Source organism: Eptatretus burgeri, chromosome 10 (assembly GCF_056783735.1).
Source record: "Eptatretus burgeri isolate ZD-2024b chromosome 10, Ebu_testis_v1, whole genome shotgun sequence".
Taxonomy (NCBI): domain Eukaryota; kingdom Metazoa; phylum Chordata; class Myxini; order Myxiniformes; family Myxinidae; genus Eptatretus; species Eptatretus burgeri.
This window is the reverse complement of record NC_140970.1, coordinates 64,554,441-64,575,599: the sequence shown is the minus strand read 5'-3', so window position 1 is coordinate 64,575,599 and position 21,159 is coordinate 64,554,441. Positions and strand designations below refer to the sequence as shown.

The window sequence follows — 21,159 nt, the reverse complement described above, 5'->3', positions numbered from 1 at the left end:
CCCAAGCCACCACCCTAACCACTAAGCCAACACCAGGCTATAATGGGATTGAACAGAGTGAGGGACTTTATTCTAAAGCCTGGAAAAAAAAGAGGAATGAAAGAGTGAAGGTGTGCAGTGATTTGTGATTTTGGTAGTTTTACCAGAAGGGGGTTGTTGGCAGACCTTCTCCATAAACTTAAATGTTCATTCCTCATCTTAAATTATTTTATTAAAAGTTGAGAAACGCTAATTACCCATATTTTCGTCGTTATCTTGAGTAACTGAATTATTCTCCATTTGCTGAAAAGTGAGAATTGCTGTACTTACAAATAATGTGCATTATATTTATATATATATATATATATATATATATATATATATATATATATATATATATATATATATATATATATATATATATATATATATATATATATATATATATATATATATATATATATATATTTGCTGCTCCATCTGCAAAACATTCAAAGCAGCCTCGAATCACTTGAAAACCTTCTGTGCTGAAAATCTTATCGAAATTTAAATAGATAAGCCTTAATTAAATGTGGTTCTCCATCAGTATTGGGTATGGATAGTAGACATTGTAAACATGGTAAATGTATATTTCACGTTCTATTCTGTTGAGAAATAAACGAGCGTCATTTTACATCTCATGGCGCACGTGTTACCATTTGTTGTACATTATTTGTAAAACGCGAGTTATTTCTTGATTGAGAATAGCGTAGGCTATATTTAGTGATGTGGATTTTGGGTGATTTAGGATGTTGAAAGGGTGCAATTTCTGTCAAAATTGACATTTCCACCAGATGAGGGACACCTGCAAATATGTACGTCTGTCGTATGACAAATCGCATAAATACATGGCAAACAAGTAAATTCCAGACAGGAAGGATCCATCCTTCACCAAAAACATGGTTTGCAAAATTCCCGGAGGGGAGGGGGAATTACATTGTTACTATAGTGTTTTCACACGTAGGACGATGCACAAATATGTGCACTGTCCATCGCGTAAACCGAAGGACCCGTCTGCCAGAACCGATTGTTATTGGACGTTGAAGAAACAGACACGGGCACATCCAAGTGACTGAGTCTTCTGATGAAGGTTCCTTCCCTTCTATTTTGTATACAAAGTCGAGGCTCATAGAAAAGCAAGGTAAGCAGAGGATGGAAAGGTCACATTGGCTGTGGGACAATGTGTGAGTGCCACAACAGATGAATGAACAGGAAGAGAGCACAGCAGCCTGCAAATAGGTGAGGAGGTGAGAACTGAAGGTAACTAATGAGATCAAACCTCATGGGGAGGAATGGAAGATGACCTGAGGTGATGGTGGTGGTGGTATTCAGCCAACCTAAAAAAACTGGATGGACCAGTTCGATTGAACAGACTTAGAAACGGGTTCCATAAGTGAGAGATGAAAGGAAGAAATGAGTGGAGGTGAGTAATGAGGCTTGACTTTAAAAGTTTTACAGAGAGGTTGCTAGAAAAAACAAAAAGTGATGGGGGGGGGGGGAGTCCATAAACCATTTTGCTGTGAGCAAGCAGCAACCCTGATGCTACCACTTATTTGTGGAAGATGCTAATGATGTTAAGCATCTAGAAGAGATAAGTGTGAAGTCAAGACACCAGGCCTTGGGGGAGAGAGAGGAGGGGGTGCTTGACGGATGTGGTCTTGAACTATGGAGAAAGACTTTGTAGGTTGTGAGAAGATGAGATATTCCATTGATAACTTGTAATATGATAAATCCCATTCCCAGTCTATGGTTGGGTTGGGAGGCCAGCATTGATGTATGGTCTGTCCAGGATAAGTCATACCTGATAATGTTACTCAACTTCTCCCAAACTTCTTTCCCTTTTCTCTCTCCCTTGGACACACATTTCCCCAAGACTTTATTTGCTACTTTACAAAGAAAAATATTTATAATGAAAGAAAAGAGGATTTGAACTAATGGAGAAAACTACAAAAGGCATGTTTGATAAGTTGACACTAAAGTAGTATAAAAATGTCAATTTTTGCTCTTGGCAACCAGCCAATGAAAAATTTCATTCACATGCCAGCCTGTGCCAGAGAACCTTGTCACCAACGCAGGTAGTAATCCAGCAATGTGGAAATTTTATTCACCCAACCACTTTCAGCATCAATGTTACCCCAGAATGCTCGGTGCGCATGTTCAAAAACCCCTGGAAACTTGCGTGTTCAGGGCGAAAGAAAGTATAACATGTGTCTGGGATAAGCATCGTTGACTGAAATGGCTCACAAAGCTCTAAAAGAAGGCAAAAATATTTGGAAAAGTACTCGAGAGGGAGGGCTGTGCCTCTGCCCAACAAAAGACTTGGAGAACTTCCAAGATCGCTGAAGGGGTACCTGCTCGTCGTACAAACTCCCGACCTTGTGGGTCAGTGGAAGGCCTGAGTGGATGGGCGTGTGCGGCACAAACCCACCCCCGACGGATCGCTACCAGTGAATGGACTGTATCTGGATTAGGTTCTTCTGAATACTGATGGGTAGGACATGTTTGGGGCTTTTGGATGGACAGGCTAAGTTTAAAATGATGATATTTGGCCAACATCGAATCCAACTCTTGAAAACTATGGGAGCTGTGATGGTTGTTTTTAAAAAAAATTTCTATTGTCAAAAGGTTTTTTTTTTTTTGTTTTTTTTGGCATCGATTGTTAAAAAGAGAGTAAGCCTGGTGTTTGCTTCGTGGTTAGGGTGGCTGGCTTGGGATCCTAGGGCCTGAGTTTGAGTCCCGTTATCCACTGAATTGACACCAGGGGTTGACTCAGCCTGTCATCCTTCCGAGGTTGACGAAATGAGTACCAGTGTACTGGTCCCGGTGTATGCCCCGGTTAGAATAGGTGTACCATATCCCTGTGTGTCGTAAGAGGTGACCAGGGTTGGCGTCAGGAAGGGCATCCGGCCATAAAAACATTGCCTCAAGAAGGGAACCATGATTGCATGAAGCCCGCAAAAAGCTAACCCCTGCTCAGCAGGGAAAATGGCTGTAAAAAGGCTCTTTTTTATTTATTTATTTTGATTGTGTGTGTATATATCACTGCTCATTTGTACTGGCAAGAAATGTTACAAACCTGGAACCGAATCCACAGATATTTCTCATATTTCTGTGAGTCTGATTTGCCTTCAGGAATTAGAATAATTATAGTAAGTCATCTAAAAAATTCCACTTTTTCATCTAAATGCTGAAAATTATGTTGAAAAGACCATTTAAACCACATTTCATGCTGATAAAGGCAGGTGAAAAGTTCCCGGCAAGTTGAACCAATCGAGCGTACATGCACACACGGCACATGTGCAAAAAGCCTCATTTAGCATTCATACGTCATTTGGAAAGTCACGTCTTCTGCTTGAGCACAGATGAAAGGAAGAACCTCCAGAACGGCATTTGGGGCAAAAGACTTCAAATGTAACTAGAACTGCCACTTTATAACTGCTGGCAGTGATTACCGGGTACCCAGATGTCCGCCTTTGATACAACGTGAGACTTTCTGTCGATGATCGTTGCGAAGTTTCGCTTCAATAGGATAAGTGGTTCCAGAAAAAAATATTACTTAAGATTGATATAAATACAGCCCTGCTTCGATACAGCGCGGGACTGACGAGTTACGAACCGGGTAGCACAAAGTGTTCAATCTATTTATTACGTTTGCAGTTAGCCCTTTTTCTGGGGACATTGTCGGTATCAATTGAATTGCTGTTCCTGTGCCATCAAACACATGCAGGTGCAGCCAAGTGAGCCTTCTGTAAAAAAAAAAAAAATCCAGTTCTCAAATTCAAATTAATAAATAATTCTGGCTGCCAAACCGTGTGGCCAATCGGGTTGAAATTTTAAAACTATTTTACATGTGGGCTCGATAATTTTGAAGTTTTACATGTATTGACACAGCAGTTCCAGAGTAAACATTCATTAATATTTCCCCTTCAATCCAACATGGCTGCCAAACCCTGGGCCCGATCGAGTTGAAATTTCAAACCTTCATTCCACATGACTGTTCCATCATAACTCTGATATTTCACATTTATTGATGCAGTAGTTCCAGAGTAAACATTAATTCATATTTTTCCTTCAATCAACTATGGCTGCCAAACGATGTGTCGTACATCAAAAGTGGGAGGTGGGGGGGGGGGAGAACTTTTTATTTGTCATGGAGAGTCGGTCATATCTGTGGAGTTTCGCCTCGATCTGTTCAGCCGTTTCAGAGAAGAAGACTTTAAAGTTATTAATTTTCAATCCAATATGGCTGCCGTACCATGTGACCTATTGCAACATAAATTTAAATTCTTCCTCTAATGAGGTAGTGGATCATGCTTGTTAAGTTTCGTGTTGATCAGACAAGGTACGTTTTTCTATCCAAGATGGAGGCCAAAGCATGTGACTTGCGACGTCATAATTTTTACCATATATGCAGACATTGTTGTGTATGATAGTTGCCAAGTTTCACTTCGTTAGGATATGTTGTTCCAGAGAAAACGTTATTTAATATAATTCTTGAATCCAACATGGCTGCCAAACCATGTGGGCTATCAATTTGAAATTAACAAACTTATATTCACTGCTCGTGTGTAATATGTATGTGAAGTTTCCCCTTGATCTGATCAGCCATTCTGGAGATGTTTGAAGGTTTTCGGGTAAATTCATTATGGCCGCCAAACCATGTGACCTATCAACTCAAAATTAACAAACTTGTGAAAGGTTGTCTTGGGGAAAGTGTGTGAATTTTTGCTTCAATCTGTCCAGCCGTTCTGGAGAAGAAGATTTTTAAAATTTATTTATTTTCAATCCAAGATGGCTGACGAACCATGTGACCTATGACATCATAAATTTATATTCTGCTTCCAATCGTGTAGTGGAACACGTGTGTGAAGTTTCGTGTTAATCGGATAAGGTGCGTTTTTCTATCCAAGATGGCCAACAAACCATGTGGTCATTTTTACCGTATATGCAGGCATGGGGGAAGATTACAGTTGCCAAGTTTCACTTCGATAGGTTATGTGGTTCCAGAGAAAACATTATTTAATATTTTTCTTAAATCCAACATGGCTGCCAAACCATGTGACCTATCAATTATTCATTAACAAACTTGTACTCCCTACGTGTATTTAATACGTATGTGAAGTTTCCACTTGATCTGTCTGACCAGCCTTTCTGGAGAAGAAGATGCTTGAAGGTTTTCGGGTAAATTCAAGATGGTCGTTAAACCATGTGACCTATCAATAAGAAATTAACAAACTTGTAAAAGGATATCATGGGGAATGTAGGTGTAAAGTTTCGCCTCAATCTGTTCAGCCATTCTGGACAAGATGTTTTTAATTATTTTTTTCAAAACAAGATGGCTGCCAAACCAAGTCACCTATGATGTCATAATTTTTTTCTCTTGTGACTTGTTATGTAGATGACACTCAAATTTCAGATTTTTCCCATGTTGCGTTCTACTTGAATTTTCACCGGCATACTGCTTCACCGATGACGTCACGAAAAATCCCCCATGACGTTCCCCATGGAGAGCTTATTAAAATGTATGAAGCAAAAAAAATTTCCATTGCTCGGTTTCAGAGATGCAGATGTCCAAATTTTATCTATTTTCAAGATGGCGCCCGTACCACGTGACCTATGGCGTCATAATTATCAATTAAGTATGCTATCAAAAAAGATACATACTATGGTGAAAATTTCGTGTCAATCGGACTTACCATTCCTGAGAAAATGATTTTTAAAGCGAAAGAACCCGCAAATTGCCGGCGGAATAAGAAACTAGAACTGCCACTTTATAACTGCTGGCAGTGATGACCGGGTACCCAGATATCCGCCTTTGATACAACGTGAGACTAAAATGAGAATTTTGCAAAGTTTCCCTTCAATAGGATAAGTGCTTCCAGAGAAAACATTATTTAAGAGTGATACAAATGCAGCCCTGCTTCGAGACAGCGCGGAACAGACGAGTAACGAACCGAAGAGCACAAAGTGTTCAGTCTAGTTATTACGTATGCAGTTGGACCTTTTTCGTGGGGGCATTGTCGGTATCAATTGAATTGCTATTCCTGTGCCCTCAAACGCAGGCAGGTGCAGCCAAGTGAGCCTTCTGGAAAAAACAAATGTAAAAGTTCTCAGATTCAAATAATTAAATAATTCTGGCTGCCAAACCGCGTGGCCGATCTGGTTGAAATTTTAAACCTACGTTTCACATGTCGGCTAGATTACATTTCTGAAGTTTGGCCTATATAGATACAGCGGTTCCAGAGTAAACATTAATTAATATTTATCTTTCAATCCACCATGGCCACCAAACCCTGTGACGTGTGATGTCATAATTTTTACTATGAATGCAGACATCATGGAGGATGATAGTTGCAAATTTTTGCTTTGATAGGTTATGTGATTCCAGAGAAAACATTACTTAATATTTTTCTTGAATCCAACATGGCTGCCAAACCATGTGATCTATCAATTAGAAATTAACAAACTTATATTCCCTACTCGTGCGCAATACGTTTGTGAAGTTTCCCCTTGATCTGATGAGCCGTTCTGGAGAAGATGTTTGAAGGTTTAGGGTAAATTCAAGATGGCCACCAAGCTATGTGACCAATCAATAACAATTAACAAACTTGAAAAAGGACCTCATGAGGAATGTGTGTAAAGTTTCGCCTCAAAGTGTCTGGCCGTTCTGGAGAAGATTAAAAAAACAAAAAAAAATTCAAAACAAGATGGCTGCCGAACCAAGTGACCTATGACGTCATAATATATTTTTTCTGCGGTGAGTTGTGCAGATGAGGCTCAAGAAATTTCAGATTTTTCCTATGCAGCGTTGTACCTAACAAGTTTTGACCGGCACACCTTTTGACCGATGACATCACGAAAATCACCCGTGTTCCCCATTAGGAGCTTATTCAAATGTATGAAGCAAAATTTTTTTTCCATTGCACCATTTTAGAGATACAAAGGTCCAAACTTTATCGTTTTTTTTTTCAAGATAGCGCCCGTACCACGTGACCTATGACATCACAATTACCAATTAAGTTTGCTATCAAAAAAGATACATACTATGGTGAAAATTTTGTGTCGATTGGACTTACCATTCCTGAGAAAATGATTTTTAAAGCGAAAGAACCCGCAAATTGACGGCGAAAAAAGAATAAAGAATAAATAAGAAATAAACAGAAGAATAACAATCGGTTACTCAGTCCATTTTTCTGGGTACCCTAATAAGAAATAATAAAGAAGAAAAACAATATGTTACCCAGTCCATTTGACTGGGTACCCTAATAAACAGAAGAAAAACAATAGGTTACCCAGTCCATCAGACTGGGTACCCTAATAACACCCCAGGGTACAGTGTTACCTCCGAGATAACCTGGGGCGTGAGCAGGATTAAATACCCCATGGTAACAACCCTAAAAATTTCATCTTGCGAGGAAACAGAAGTGTCACGTGAGAGCCCCAAATTGGGGGAGGTACTGACAGGTGGGCTAGAATTGGCTTTACTTCCAAAGATACCTCTGAGGTTATTAATGTTTTTGTTGTTTGTTTTGTGTGAAAAGGATATTTATATGTATAATGACTACAATGACATTGTTAATACTGCAGCTCGAATGAAAGTCTCTTTTTACACCAATTTATCTTCTTTTTAATGATTTGTTGCAAGTTTTACTTCTAATTAGCTTTTCTCTCGTCATCTACAGGTGTACCACATTGTCTTATCGAGCACCAGAGATGGTGAATCTTTACAGTGGAAAACCTATTACAACGAAAGCAGATATTTGGGCAAGTTATTATTGTTATATTTTTTTTCTGTACACAAACTCTTGATTTTTACTTTGTCAATTCTTTACAATGCTACTGCGACTTCAACAACCCATTACCATTATAATTTCTCCAATTCCACCTTGTGGAGTCATCTGACTAATTTTTGGCCCGAGTCTTTCACGAAGTGGCTGGCCAGGCCTGTTTGATGGCTGGTTTGGAATTTGGCCAGGGTACCTGTGATGACTCAACTACACTTCACAAAAGACACCAAGGGATTTTTAAGTGGTGAAGCTGCTTCAATAGTTGACTCTGTCCTTCCTTCCATCTGTCCGTCCATCCGTGCATCAAAAATGAAGAACCTTTCTAAGGGGTTCTAATAGGTGTCGGCCATTTCTTGGCTTTGCTTATTTCACACGAAAAATGCTAAATTGAGCCGCTTCCTTTGAACATGGGTGCAATTTCTTTTTTTTGGTGTTTGTTTGTTGTTGTTTACATCCAGCAGCAACTGCTAGCATATAGGACACATGGTTTAACATCCACCCTGGGAAATGTCACAATTTGTGATGCAATGACCTCCCTATGAAATGCCAATCTGAATGTTTATAAAGTTGGGTCAGGAATCGAACCCAGGCCAGCCAGCTCAGAGGTGAGTGTCCATACCTCGAGGTTATCTTTGCCAGCCCTGAGGTGGAATTCTCATTCTGATGTACCATGCTGTTTCAGAATGTCGGTGCTGCTGAAGCAGTTTCTTGGCAAGGATTGTACTGGGTGGTTTGCCATTGCCTTCCCAGTAGTAGTTATAGTTGGGGCAGGAATTTGTAATTTGTTCAGGGTGCCGGCGATGGCTCATCTGCTGTTCACGAAGGACCCCCATGGGATATTTAACATCTACAAACTAATGCCGACAGACGGAACACCCAGTTTAACGTCCATCCAAGGGACGGCGCACACACTGATGAATCGCCCTGTCTGTGAAACGTCGGCATGACAGTTTATAGCCGGACAGAGATTCGAACCGAGGTGAAACAGCTTGTAGGCGAGTGTGCGCATCGCTCGGCCATCCTACCAGTCCCAGAGGTGGAATACGTGATGAATATGTATCATGCTCTTTTGCAAGCATCCAACAATGGTGAATGTAACTTGCTCTCATGATTCAATTTGGTTTGACATTTACTAAATATTTTTCATCGTTTAACACCAACTTCAAAATGCATGCCTCCTGTGTTTTAGTCGGTGGAGAATATATAGTTTTGCTTCATTGTAAAATGCTATCCAACACGCACGTCTCTCTTTAAACACCAGCATGACCAAATAACCATCACTCCTGCAACGTTCCTCATGTTTTTTGTTGAGATTCAGGTTTTGTTTTATTTCACAATTGTGCTCCAAGTTGAATGTGCTTATAAAAATGTTTTTTGTTATTCTTTTAACAGGCTTTAGGCTGCCTCCTCTACAAATTGTGCTTCTTCTCATTGCCATTTGGAGACAGCCAGGTGGCTATTTGTGACGGCACTTTCACCATCCCCGATCACTCCTGTTACTCGTACACAATGCATTGCCTCATCCGTAAGCTTACTCTTATAATTAGAAGCTAAAATAATTATTTTCTCCCTTTTTTTAACGATAGCTTGCGTATTCGATGTTTTTAGCAATCAATTTCTACTTCATTGTCATGATTACTTGCCAGGATACTTGCTTGAACCAGATCCAGATGTGAGGCCAGACATTTTCCAAGTTTCCTCATTAGCTTTCAAACTTGCCAACTGTGAGTGCCCGGTATCCAATCAACAAGTGAGTTGTTTTTTTTCCCCCCCCCTCCTAAAGTTTGAAATCTTAGCCTGAGCATTACAATCAGTTTCTAGTTTGGCAAAGGAGAGGTATCTTACCTTTTTCTTGTATGATTTTCAGGGAACTATGCTTCCAACTCATCTTCCAGAACCATTGACAGCCAGTGAAGTCGTACTGCGGAAAAGTCGGAGTAAAGCCAGGTGCGTGGAATGAGTGAATTGAGGTCAAGTTGCACATAACGGGTGGGCTGGCACATACACACAAAGTTCACGCTTGCACACATTGGCATACTCAGCTCGTTTGCAGATGAGCACAGCACATATTCTTCGTCAGCATGTGCACATTTTTGCCAGGTCTCCCCCCCAATACCCTGAGGCCAAATCTTCGATCTTCATTCCTCGTATAAATAAATGCATTTACGTCGTCCTCAAACTGATACACCAGAAATGTGACGTAAGCACGCATCCATGACAGTTCAGGAGGATTTTTTCTCTTTGCGAATAAGATGTGTAGCAGGCACCCCCTATTTGTCAGAACCCTGATACAAAATGCTGGTGTGACATCGGGTTAGTTAAAATGAAGATGTACGATTTGACAGTTGAAAGGACGAGAAATACCTGTTCCCTTCGGGAGCAGCCCAGGGGTAAAACGACACACATCCTGTTCAGCAGTATATAAAATTACCTGTGAAACATCTTTGCACAACCCTTCTGGAATCGATTGGAGCGGTGCATTGCTGCACAAAATGGCATTTTCACAGAGCATTTGCTTGAAATTTACAAGATTTTTTTCAGTCTGAGATGCATTGAAAACAAATGAGATCCACTTTTCGGGTGACTCGAGTAGTGCTAACCAAGATGGTGTTTGTCATGTGATCAAACCTCATGGTGGCGACACTACACACGGGATATAATCCTTCTACTTCTTTTCAATTCAGTGGTAGGAACCCCCAGTAACAGTGGCCATCAGACCACGATAAATTTTATCATGCGTTCGAGATGAGGATTGTTGGCTAAAATGGCTTGCATGCTTCTGAAACAAGTGGAAAATACTTGGAAAAGTACCTGAAAGAGGTTTAGAGAACTTTCTCAGGTCACCAACAGTGCTGAGATCTTGCAGCTGCCCATACTGCAGACTCGCGATGATGTGGACCAGTTAAATGCCCAAAGAACTGTGGACTTGCACGTGCTCCCTAAACCCTCGACAATGGCTGCCAGTGAGTCGACTTTGATCCTTGCGAGAGTTTTTCCTGTGACCATGCCAGGCTTGATTATTTATTTCATGGATGTCTGCAATTGGAAAGACTATGCTGTCATCACAAGTAATGTTAACCAACTTTTTTTTTTAAGATACAATGTCAAGTCTCATATAAGAGCTAACACACAATGTGTAACAAGGGGAGCATGAGACAGGAGGAGTGGGAGAGGGAAGCACAAAACTGGGGAACGAGACAATAGGAGATTTGTGGAAGGGAGAGGGATGGGGCGGGTACATGGGGTAAGCAACATGGACACTACAGGGACTTTCAGGAAGGAAAACAGGAAATTTGAAGGATGTGGGTTTGGGGTGGATTAACAGGGGTAGAAATGATGGTGGTTTTGGATGGGGGAAAGATAAGACATGGTAGTGAACAGCTGTTTTGAAGACCTGGAGTTGTACTCATTGACGAGAGTGTGGGAGTTTCTTCGAAAGGTGGGGAAAAACAAGGAATGAAAGAGTGAAAGTGAGCAGTGGTTCTTGATTTGGTAGTTTTACTAGAAGGGGGTTGCTGGTGGACCTTGAGCGCCCTGTGGAAATATGGGTGGGGGGTTGGGGGACGGGACATATCGCAGACAGAGCGGGGTTGGGGGGGTGAGGCCAGAGAGGAGACGGTCGAAGGTGGAAACACCACTGACATGCCTGCGGTGAGTGAGACCCAAAGACTCAGCCTCATCGTGGGAGATACAAATGATCCAAAATGCTTTTGTTTCCACAGCGTGAAGCCGAGAAAGGTGAGAGGCAGGAGCACCAGCCCAGAGCCGAGAGCAGTACTCCATCAGGCTGTGGCCGAAAGCTTTGTATGTGGTCAGGAGCTCAGGTGGGCCAAAGAAGGACTTTGCATGATAGAGGATGCCCAATCGGTGACTGGCTTTGAAGGCCAGCTTTGAAATGTGGCTTTCCGAGGAAAGATCATGGCAAATAGTGAGACCCAGAAGCTTGAATGAAAGGACTTTTCAAGAGGGTTGTTGAGAAAGTAGATGTGGGGGTTTCCATAGCGTCCTTTCGCAGATATAGTGAGAGTGTGAGATTTGTCAGGATTGAAAGACATGTTCCATGTGTTGGACCAGATTGTGATTTTATCCAGATCTGCAGAGTGAAGAGGCTACTGCTTGCTGATCTGAGTGATGACGGATGGTATGGCAGCGGGTGGAGTCATCAGCAAAGAGGAGGATTTTCCAGAGAGTCAGAGAGATCATTGATGAAAAACAGAACAGAGCCCAGAACACTGCATTGAACTTCAGCCTGGACAGGAAGAGGGGATGAGAGAACTCCATTGAGGGCCACATGTTGGCTGCGACAGGAGAGGAAGTCTGTGAGCCATGAGTGGAGATGACCTTTGATACCATAGGAAGAGGGTTTGGTGAGCAGGGCAGGGTGCCAGACCGTATCGAAAATATGTGATATGTCGAGGGCATTGAGGCTCTGATTTCATGTCTGGCGTTGAGGATCTCCTCCATTGTTGGGAGAGCAGAAGCAGCATATGCAGGGTAGCGTGACCTGGTCTGAAACCAAATTGATGATCGGAAATCAAGCCATTGGAGAAGAGGAAGGATATAATGTCTGAAGTGAAAATGGATTCCATAACCTTGCTGATTGGTCGAAGGCTGACTGGTCTGTAGTTGTAGGGATCTGTTTTTGCACCTTTTTAAAACTTTAATTATTATTAATGCAGAGCAGTCGGTAATGGTTGCTGATTCCAAGCAGATGGCAGATGACCTTGAGCAAATGAGAGGGTGAACAGAACAGAGGGGTGAGCAAGAGCAGCAGATCAGGTTTTTAGGACACTTGGGCTGATGCTGTCTGGACCGGTTGCAGAATCTGAGTCGAGGTTTGACAGCAAGCTCTCCACCTTGTCAGGAGAAAAGGTCTCCATCAGGAGTCCAGGGACAGCTGGGTACGACTGGTTCAGGTGGGTACAGAAAGTGATGGTTCTCAGGCACACGATTTGGAAGCATTCAGCCTTTTCATGTGCCGTGACAGCTGTGTGGCGATTTGAGGTAAGGGAGTGGATGGAGGGAGAACATCCACCAGAAACACTTGACTAGATGCCACCAGGATTTGGCGGAGGGAGACAAGTTTGAGAGTTCAGACTTGAGATGAGAAAGATGTTGTTTTCTGGCTCTCTTGAGGGTAGATACACACTTGTTCCGAGCTTTGTGGAAAGAATTTAGATTTCCTTCAGTTGGATTAGCCTTCCATGAGGCGAAGGCAAGTTGTGTCAGGCCAACTGCCTCGCCACAAGTTTCAGTGAACCATGGGGAGGAGGAAGGGTATGACAACTGAAGACTAGATGGGATAAATCCCTGCATGAGAGAGAGAGAGAGGGAGAGCAATACAAGTTTCTTTGAAAGAATTCCCAGGATGAGTTGATGTCGGAGAAAGTACAAACAGGAGAAGTTTGATGGCTGCTTGAAGTCCCTGCCAGTCGGCCTGAGTGAAATGCCAGACATGATGGCACTGAGGTGGTTCTCTGATAACAGCCAGGGAGATGTCCACTTTGACAAGCCCTTGGCCAGATGAACTGATTGGAGCAGAGGAATAACAGCAGATATTTTCTGGGAAATTGGTCAAAAATCATATCCAGAAGAGGTGGAATACCGTTGGCTGAGATCCGGGCTGAGAAGTTGACAGATTGTGTCAGTCCCAATGAGTCACAGAAGTCTTTTGCTTAAGAGCCACGGCAGGTGAGAGAAGTACCCACACCCAGCCAACTGGCATGATGACAATTTAAGTCACCACATATGAGGAAGAGAGAGTTTGGATGAGAAGATAGAAGTTGGTCCATGTTTTTGGTGAGCGAGGTGTAAATGGATTCATCACTGTTCGGTGGACGGTACAACACACATATAAACATGAGGTGGGAGTGGAGGGCAAGCCATAGCCGGATGTATTCCTGGGGGTGTGGGGGAATGAGGGCAGTGCATGGAGGGTGAGGAATAGAGTTTTTGATTCAGAGAGCAACACCTCTACCAGGACGAGGCTCTGGTTTGTCATATCGGAGGATGGAGCAACCAGGGAGACATACACGGGAATCAGAGATGTCTTGAAGGAGGAAAGTTTCTGTTAAGTAGATTGTCTGGTTTGTCAGTGGCAACCTGTATGGCAAGATATCAGGTTTGAGCGAAGGCCCTGTATGTTTGAGGTCCACACTGCAAAGGAAGAGGGAGGGGTGGAGGCTTTGGGTGCAGTGGAGGGGGGGGGGTTGTTGGAGTTATTGAATGAGTGTGGGGGATTGCAAAAGAGCTTGTCGACTCGACGTATTTCTGAGAAATGTGCATCCCAGAAGCATTTTTTCGTAAAAGTTGGGAACAAGACTTTTTAATATAATTAAGGTATGCTGAATTTGACTAGCCCTGTGTTCCCAAGCTGAATTTTGAGTTTTTCACCATCTAATTAGCATAAACAAAATGGCTGCCAAATTGACAATTTTGGACACTTTCTTGGGACAGGCACTACTATACCATTTAAATAAATGCACATTGTTTACATGTACGCATCTTAGAAATGTCCCTTGAGCAATAGATCAAAGCTACAGGCTAATTAAATTCGAAACATGCCAAAAATCTATTATTATGCTAATTAGCTACCACCATTACCAAAAAAAAAAAATCTATTTTCTACTGTAACTTTGTTACTCTGCATGCAAACCTGACAAATGAGATGCCGAGACCTACGTTTTGAGGGTCGAGAAAAATGATTGCCATGTTTGAAGCGTTTTAATTAATGTTTACATGGTTACCGATGTTTATTAATATAATGTAGAAGTTAAAGTTGCTGGTCTGTAATCACAAAAACTAAACAAAGTTCTCTCATGCTGCTACGTGAACAAATTTCAGTCAGCATAAACAGTTTTCAGGAATGCCGAACATCTTTGAGGCAAATCACATTGAATTCATGCAAGGAGTCTGATCATCAATCTGTTGCTGGCATGCACACATTGATGTGCATCGTAATCCTGAATTCCGGCATGTGCAGCGTCGAGTCTTGCATTGTTTCCAACATGCGCAGGCTACCATCTCGAGGCAACTGTCTGGAGTGGGACTCAATGATAACAGTATGGTTGCAGTCCTGATTCCCCAAGTCTCCATCCCATTTCAGAGGGTGCAGGGAGCTCAGGTGTGAGGCAGTGGGAATTTCTCCATATCATCGCTTGATAGTGTACTCTCATCAAATGGAAACGGAGCGCATCACTTGTTGGGACCATGGCTTCTGGTTTCCCCGTCTTGGAGAACAATAAATGCCGTGCTGCGTCAACAGAGTCTGTTGTGTGCACATTGTATATTTTGCAGACAATGGTTTCCTCTGTGAGTTCACCAATGCCCAAGTTCTTCAGCAATTCATGATGATCGTTTGTGATTTGTGATTTAGGAGGTGGTGTCACACCCAGTCAATGCATGATATGTGTGCAAGGATGCTGCTGAGCCTCTTGGTAGTTTGTTGAAAACTGCATCAATGGGTATATACCGCCATTTCTTAGATGTGCCCGACATCATACAGAGATGCTCGCATTGCATACGTCAAAAGTCGTATACCAGAAGCAGGAGAACATCATTGTCCCTGGAAGACACAACAACTGTATTAAACGGGCTGTGGATGGCATGCAGCACCAATCATGTGTCTGCTACTTCATGTGTGGATTTCAGAGGTGTCAAATCAGTTGTACCTTTTGATGACTTGACCTCGAGTTCCTCTCTAAATCCCCCGGCAACTACAATTTCTTAATCCTTCGGTGCCTGTGAACACAGTTCCTCAGACAAGAAATGTGCTAGATCTGCTTTATTATCAGCTAGTGACAGAAAATTTGACCAGTTCTTTGGAAGAGGTACATCACGACCTTCCACAAGCCGTCTGATTGACCGTGTTGCTTTACTGCGCCGCGTTCTGGTTGTACCCTTGATTGTTTCTTCCCTGTATCTGTCGAACACAATATCAATTCTTTCATATTTGGAACCTGCTTTCAGCACAGTTTTCACGTACGTGTCGGCCATATCTCCAAAGGTTACAGCATCATCAGGCTTTCCAAGAGCTACCAATGCTTGTCCATCAATGATGAGGCAAGTTGACGTGTCATGAATTTGAATTGTCTCAGGACAGTCTATGTCTTCTGTTATCACGTTAGCAAGTTACGATTTGTTTCCAGTCCGTAGTGTACCATTCATTTTGGCAAGGGATACAGGACCGGAAGAAGCTCATGTTTGAGCACAGATGGTAAATGAACTGGCCGACCCGTCTCATAGGCAGTAATTAGACGTTGGAGGACATTTATGTCTGTCTTCAGAACAATTTTCTTGTCTTTGTCCTTTGTGTGTTTTACCACTTCGTATAAAGTGGCAAATGTTGGGGCGTTATTCCTGTGCAGATGGTCATGGATTGAAACATGTGGCTTATCACATTGCTCAGCCATGATCAACCTGTCCTGAACAAATTTCTTGACTTCTTCTTGTCCAAGCTCCTTGGCACGTAGTAGTGATTCTTGAATTGACTCTGTTGCGAGGTCTTTCGTCGCGACGTTTTGCAACGTACCTGGATGTCATACAGATGAGAACACACTGAATCCCTGGAAAGTGGAAAGTAAAGAATTCTCGTCATCATTGTCTCTCGTTTGTCATGATTTGGTTGCTTTGTTGTGAAGGTCTGTACTCCCACGGTGTAGACTGTACATTCCATGGGTTTGTTCTGCTATGTGAGATCTCAGGTTAAAGGAGAGTGTCCACCTACACAGAGCTGATGTCGTCTTGGTGACACCAATGATACCACCTCCTTTCTTGCCTGTGCCATTTATCCATTCCATGGCCTGGTCAGGATCTACTTGGCTGAACTTGTGAGCAGATCTCTTGACTACAAAATTTCCTCTTTGGAACTCTGCTAAAACAGGTTCTGGAAGCTGATGCATCTCCACTAGATACACTGGACCCCATCGTGCATAGTTCAAGTGGTCATACCGCTTGAAGTAGGGAAACATCAGACTGAAAGAGTAAAGATAGAGATCCCAGAAGCTATCACGCTGAGCTCAAGTGTGTTGCAGAAGTATAGCGACCATGTCCATATATTGCCAACAGAAGCTGAAGTTCACATCATCAGATCTACTCTCAACAAAATCATCCAGGAGCTTCCTGAACTTTTCCTGATCCAGAAATGTTATCAGTTCTGGAATCTTTTGCGGGTCGTCATCAGAAGCCATCCTGGAAATGCAAGCATGGCAGTCCTCGTCCACCTCTGCAACAAAGGAGAGAAGGCTTGGCATCAGGAGACACCACAGAGCTTGCAAAGTCAGTTTGTGTGCCCTCATAGCTTTGTTGTCTGCCTTTCCTGCCAGAAGAAGTTCTCCAGTGCCTTGCCCGAGCAGTCCACGCTCCACCCACACTTAGCTTGTCCGGAACGATTCATATGATCTCCTATGGCCTTGAGGAAGTTCATCGATACGTGAAGGCCACCTTGGCGAGGTATTGTTGTGGGGCCGAGTTTCGGTGGCGAGCACGACCACTAGGTGGAACAGTAGTCGGTTCCACCGAACACCCGGAATTTATAGGTCGTCACCCCGGATAACTCCGGAGCCGCCGGGTCCCTTATCGGACCAAAGATTGCCAATAGGTCGACCACGTGGGATATGGTCGATTGACAATTTCAATTTACCAAAATACCCACGACATCCAAACTACCGGGGAAATTCACCCTCGGCAGGATCTGTGCGATCCGAGCCGTACCCCGAGCGGAGAGTACCAGAATCCTGCCAGGCCGATTGCACGATTTCGGCAGCAATGAGGCCTCCTAGTTCCCGTTCGCAGCGCGGCAAACCAATGGCAGAAAGGACAAGGACGAGCTGGGACATTCAACAAGAGTGGTATTTATTAACATTAATTGGGGGAACGAGGGCAGCATGTAAGGGCAGAGTTATCACGACTAAGGAATGTGAATAATGTACAACAAAAACACTTAACAGTTCTACTTGAAGATGGACCCACACACACACAGAGACGCGCGCGCACGCTCGCAGAGGCACGCGCGCGCAGAGGGACGCGCAGAGATGCGCGCGCACACAGACACACACACACACACACACGGACCCCGTCGGGTCTTTATTGAAGGCTTCCAGCTCAAGGCAAGGTGAGCTGGAGACCAGAGCCTGTGCTTGGACCTGTCCACCTCGTGTGGTCTTTGACTATCTGGCTCGGCGGGACTCGAACCCGCAACAAGATGCCGCTCCAAGCACCAGGTACCGTGCTGTCCAACCGGCCACGCACCAATTGGCCAAGACCAAGGAGAAGATCAAAGACGACGATGACCCAGGACCAGACGAACCAGCCAGCTCCAAGACCCGTGACCCCCAAGACGACGACTATCTCCACCACCACGACCACCACCAACGCTCCCAGCCTGGCATTCCTTTTATTCCTTTTTCCTCCGGGGTGAGAAAATCGCCATCTGAGGCGCTCTCCACCTTCATTGGATGGGGTGTCGTGGGAAAGTCGCTCTCTGTGGCAATCTCAACCCCATTGGCAGGGGTGCCGTGGGAAACTCGCTCTCTGTGGCATGATTGGACAAGGGGCATGCCCTTGCCTTCCTGGGCGGAGTCCCAGTTTGAAGCGATTCAAATCTCCGCCCACGTACGTGGCTGAACGCACGTGGGCAATGGCGTCGGTGTGTGAAGTGAAGGAGATTTGTTGTAAACGAAACTCTGCAGCGCACACATGTAATTCCTGTTAGACACAGGTAGGGGGCCCTAACTGTAAACACTTACTTATCGAGATAACTTAGCTTCGGGGACCTGAATGTTGTGTGCTCATGGCTGCCAGATTCGTAACAGTATTGACTTATCCTGGTATTCTGGAACAAACCACTTTAGCTCCAAAAGTCTGCAGTACAGCGCTTGGTCGACTGTGAGGACTGTGTGTTCCTGTCCAAAATGTGAAGATATTGCCATGCATCTCTTCACAGCGGTATTCAAAGTATCCAACTCATGAGCGGGAGCAAGGATTGTAGGCAAATATCCTACTGCTGTCTGTTCTGGTTCCTCTGATGGCAATGACTGATTGAATAGTGTCCAAGAAGGTTTTATCTCTGAATTTTGATGGCTCAAGAAGAAAGCTAGGTCTGTAGCTTTTGCTTGTCTTGCATACTCACTGTCCTCCTCAGATTTGCTGAAGCAGGCTTCGTTGACGGGTGCTGTGAATACTGGCTTGCATTTTCCACGAGTTATACTGACAGGATGCAGCTCCTCCAGGCCATTTGGCACAATCAAAGTATGTCTTGTGGATAGCTCGAGATTTTTAAGAGAAGCATCAGTTGTTTGGCCTCATTGCCATGCTGCCATTTGAGTTGCATGGAAGGTATTCTTTCCATCAAGTGTTTCATCAAGGATGTCAATGTTATCACAGGTGTAGTGGATGAATTTATTTGCCTCAATGTTTGGTGGAATGATGGCACTAGTTGCTTTGTCCAATGATTTGAGAGTGCTCTCAGCCAAGGAAGTGTCCACTTGCAACACCTATTCGTAACTCAGGCAATGCCCTGCCTTGTTGAACAATCGTACTAGGTCTTTTTAACCGTGTAGCTTGATGAGTACTTGCAAGACCAACATGTTTTGGAGTCCATTCTTTGCCACCACTGACGCAGTAGACAAGATCTTGTGCCACACTCAGAACTCTGCTCTGGACATGTTCTTCATTGTTCCCAGGGCTATCATCTTCAAGGGATGCCTGACCACCGACGATCAGTCTCAGAAGCATATATAAACTCTCGGGAATGCATGCTACAGCATCTTCCTCACTGACAGAGAACCCTTTGTGTCCTGGAGTTTCCATCATGTCTCCACGGACTTTCATAGCTCCATGAACAAGTGAAAGGAAATGTCATCCTGGGGCTCATATCTCAGAAAAGTTAACTTTTCCACACTCTCCTCTGTGTCTGCTTTCATCTGCAAAAGTGCTGTTGGCTGGTACTTTGTGGGAATCAATACGGTTTTTCATTCTGATATACAACTGTCAAGAGGTTGAAAGAAATTGAAAATGTCCCCAAGCTGTGACTGCAACTTTTCCTTGAATGTTCCTCTTCTGCTTTGATGGGATGGCCGAATCATGGTTGAAGATTCCTCAGCTAGCTCCTTATACCTTTCCCATACATCATCCAGAAGAATCACATGTCCTTAGTCAGCTGATTGGAGTTCTTGGCAAAGTCGTATCACAGCAAGATCTGTATTTGCTGACTCCTGCTTTGTTTTGGAGGTAGACCTGTTAAATACGCGAAGACAAGGCAGATGATATTTGGCTTCAGCTGCAATTAGATCAATATCTCCTGCTAGTCGAAGGCCAACTTTGTCGTCAAGATGTGAGGCTTGAATTATTTGATCACTCATTGCTTAGTCATGACGGAGATCAGTCGTGTCTTCTTATTTGCAGTTTGACAGAAAATGCAAAGGCTCCAGTTGACTGGCTGCACACCTTTTCGCAATGAACGCCTGTTACCACCTGGAACACCTGAACTGCAACCTGCTCCATCTGTTGAATACTCTGTCTGAGTCCTCTGAAGACGTTCTATTTTACTCTTGTCCGTGAAGTGGGCATAGCGCATTCTGTGCCACACAAGTGATACGGCTGTGGCAGAATCTAATGCATTCTCAAGACGATCAATTAAGTCTATATTTTTGGAGTTCCTCAGCTTCTTTCTGCTGCAGGCTGCATTCCTGAGTGTTGTGAGTCCATGTTCAGTTGCTTCACTCAGGTTTTTTTCTGACATTATGCGTTTGGCAGAAAATGCTCAGGCTGTAGTCTACAGGTGACTGCCTCTTCAAGCTAATCATGGGATCCATTGTAGCCTGCACACAAGAATGAATCATTAGTCTCGGCCTACACAAGCCCTTAACAACTTGACAGTTGTTCACAAGTAAAATAGATTAGCATTGTGCTGGTATAGTAGTACCTGTCCCAAGAAAGTGCCCAAAATTGTCAATTTGGCAGCCATTTTGTTTATGCTAATTGGATGGTCAAAAACTCAAAATTCAGCTTGGGAACAGGGCTCGTCAAATTCAGCATACCTTAATTATGTTAAAAAGTCATGTTCCCAACTTTTACTAAAAAATGCTTCTCGAGCCTTATTCAGGGCCCTTTTCGAGAAATAATTCTGGCCTATTGGGGAGAGGGCTGGATGAGGAAGTGAAAAGGCTTGGTGGTGATGGGATGAGTAGCAGTGGGGAGTAATGGCAGAGGGAAGTTGAAGATTGGAGGAGGTGGAGGAATGAGATGGAAGATAGAGGGCAGGGGAAGGAGACTGCTTTGTGGATGTGAAGGTTTGGGGGGACAACTTTGAGAAGGGAGAGTGAGAGTTGAGGGGGAAGTTTTTGAGAATGTTGAA

At 43.4% G+C, this 21,159-nt stretch overlaps 1 protein-coding gene across 4 annotated transcripts in view; it reads left to right on the top strand.

Moving 5' to 3' along the window:
• The window catches only part of LOC147018722 (serine/threonine-protein kinase sel-5-like), an 81,842-nt gene that overhangs the window by 23,717 nt on the left and 36,966 nt on the right, over positions 1–21,159 (top strand). For all 4 annotated transcript variants that reach the window (XM_085898723.1, XM_085898726.1, XM_085898724.1 and 1 more), the window contains 4 exons: positions 7,701–7,782; positions 9,198–9,330; positions 9,452–9,555; positions 9,673–9,752. In XM_085898723.1, the coding sequence (XP_085754849.1) occupies positions 7,701–7,782; positions 9,198–9,330; positions 9,452–9,555; positions 9,673–9,752 (399 nt within the window). The remainder of the gene's footprint in view (positions 1–7,700; positions 7,783–9,197; positions 9,331–9,451; positions 9,556–9,672; positions 9,753–21,159) is intronic.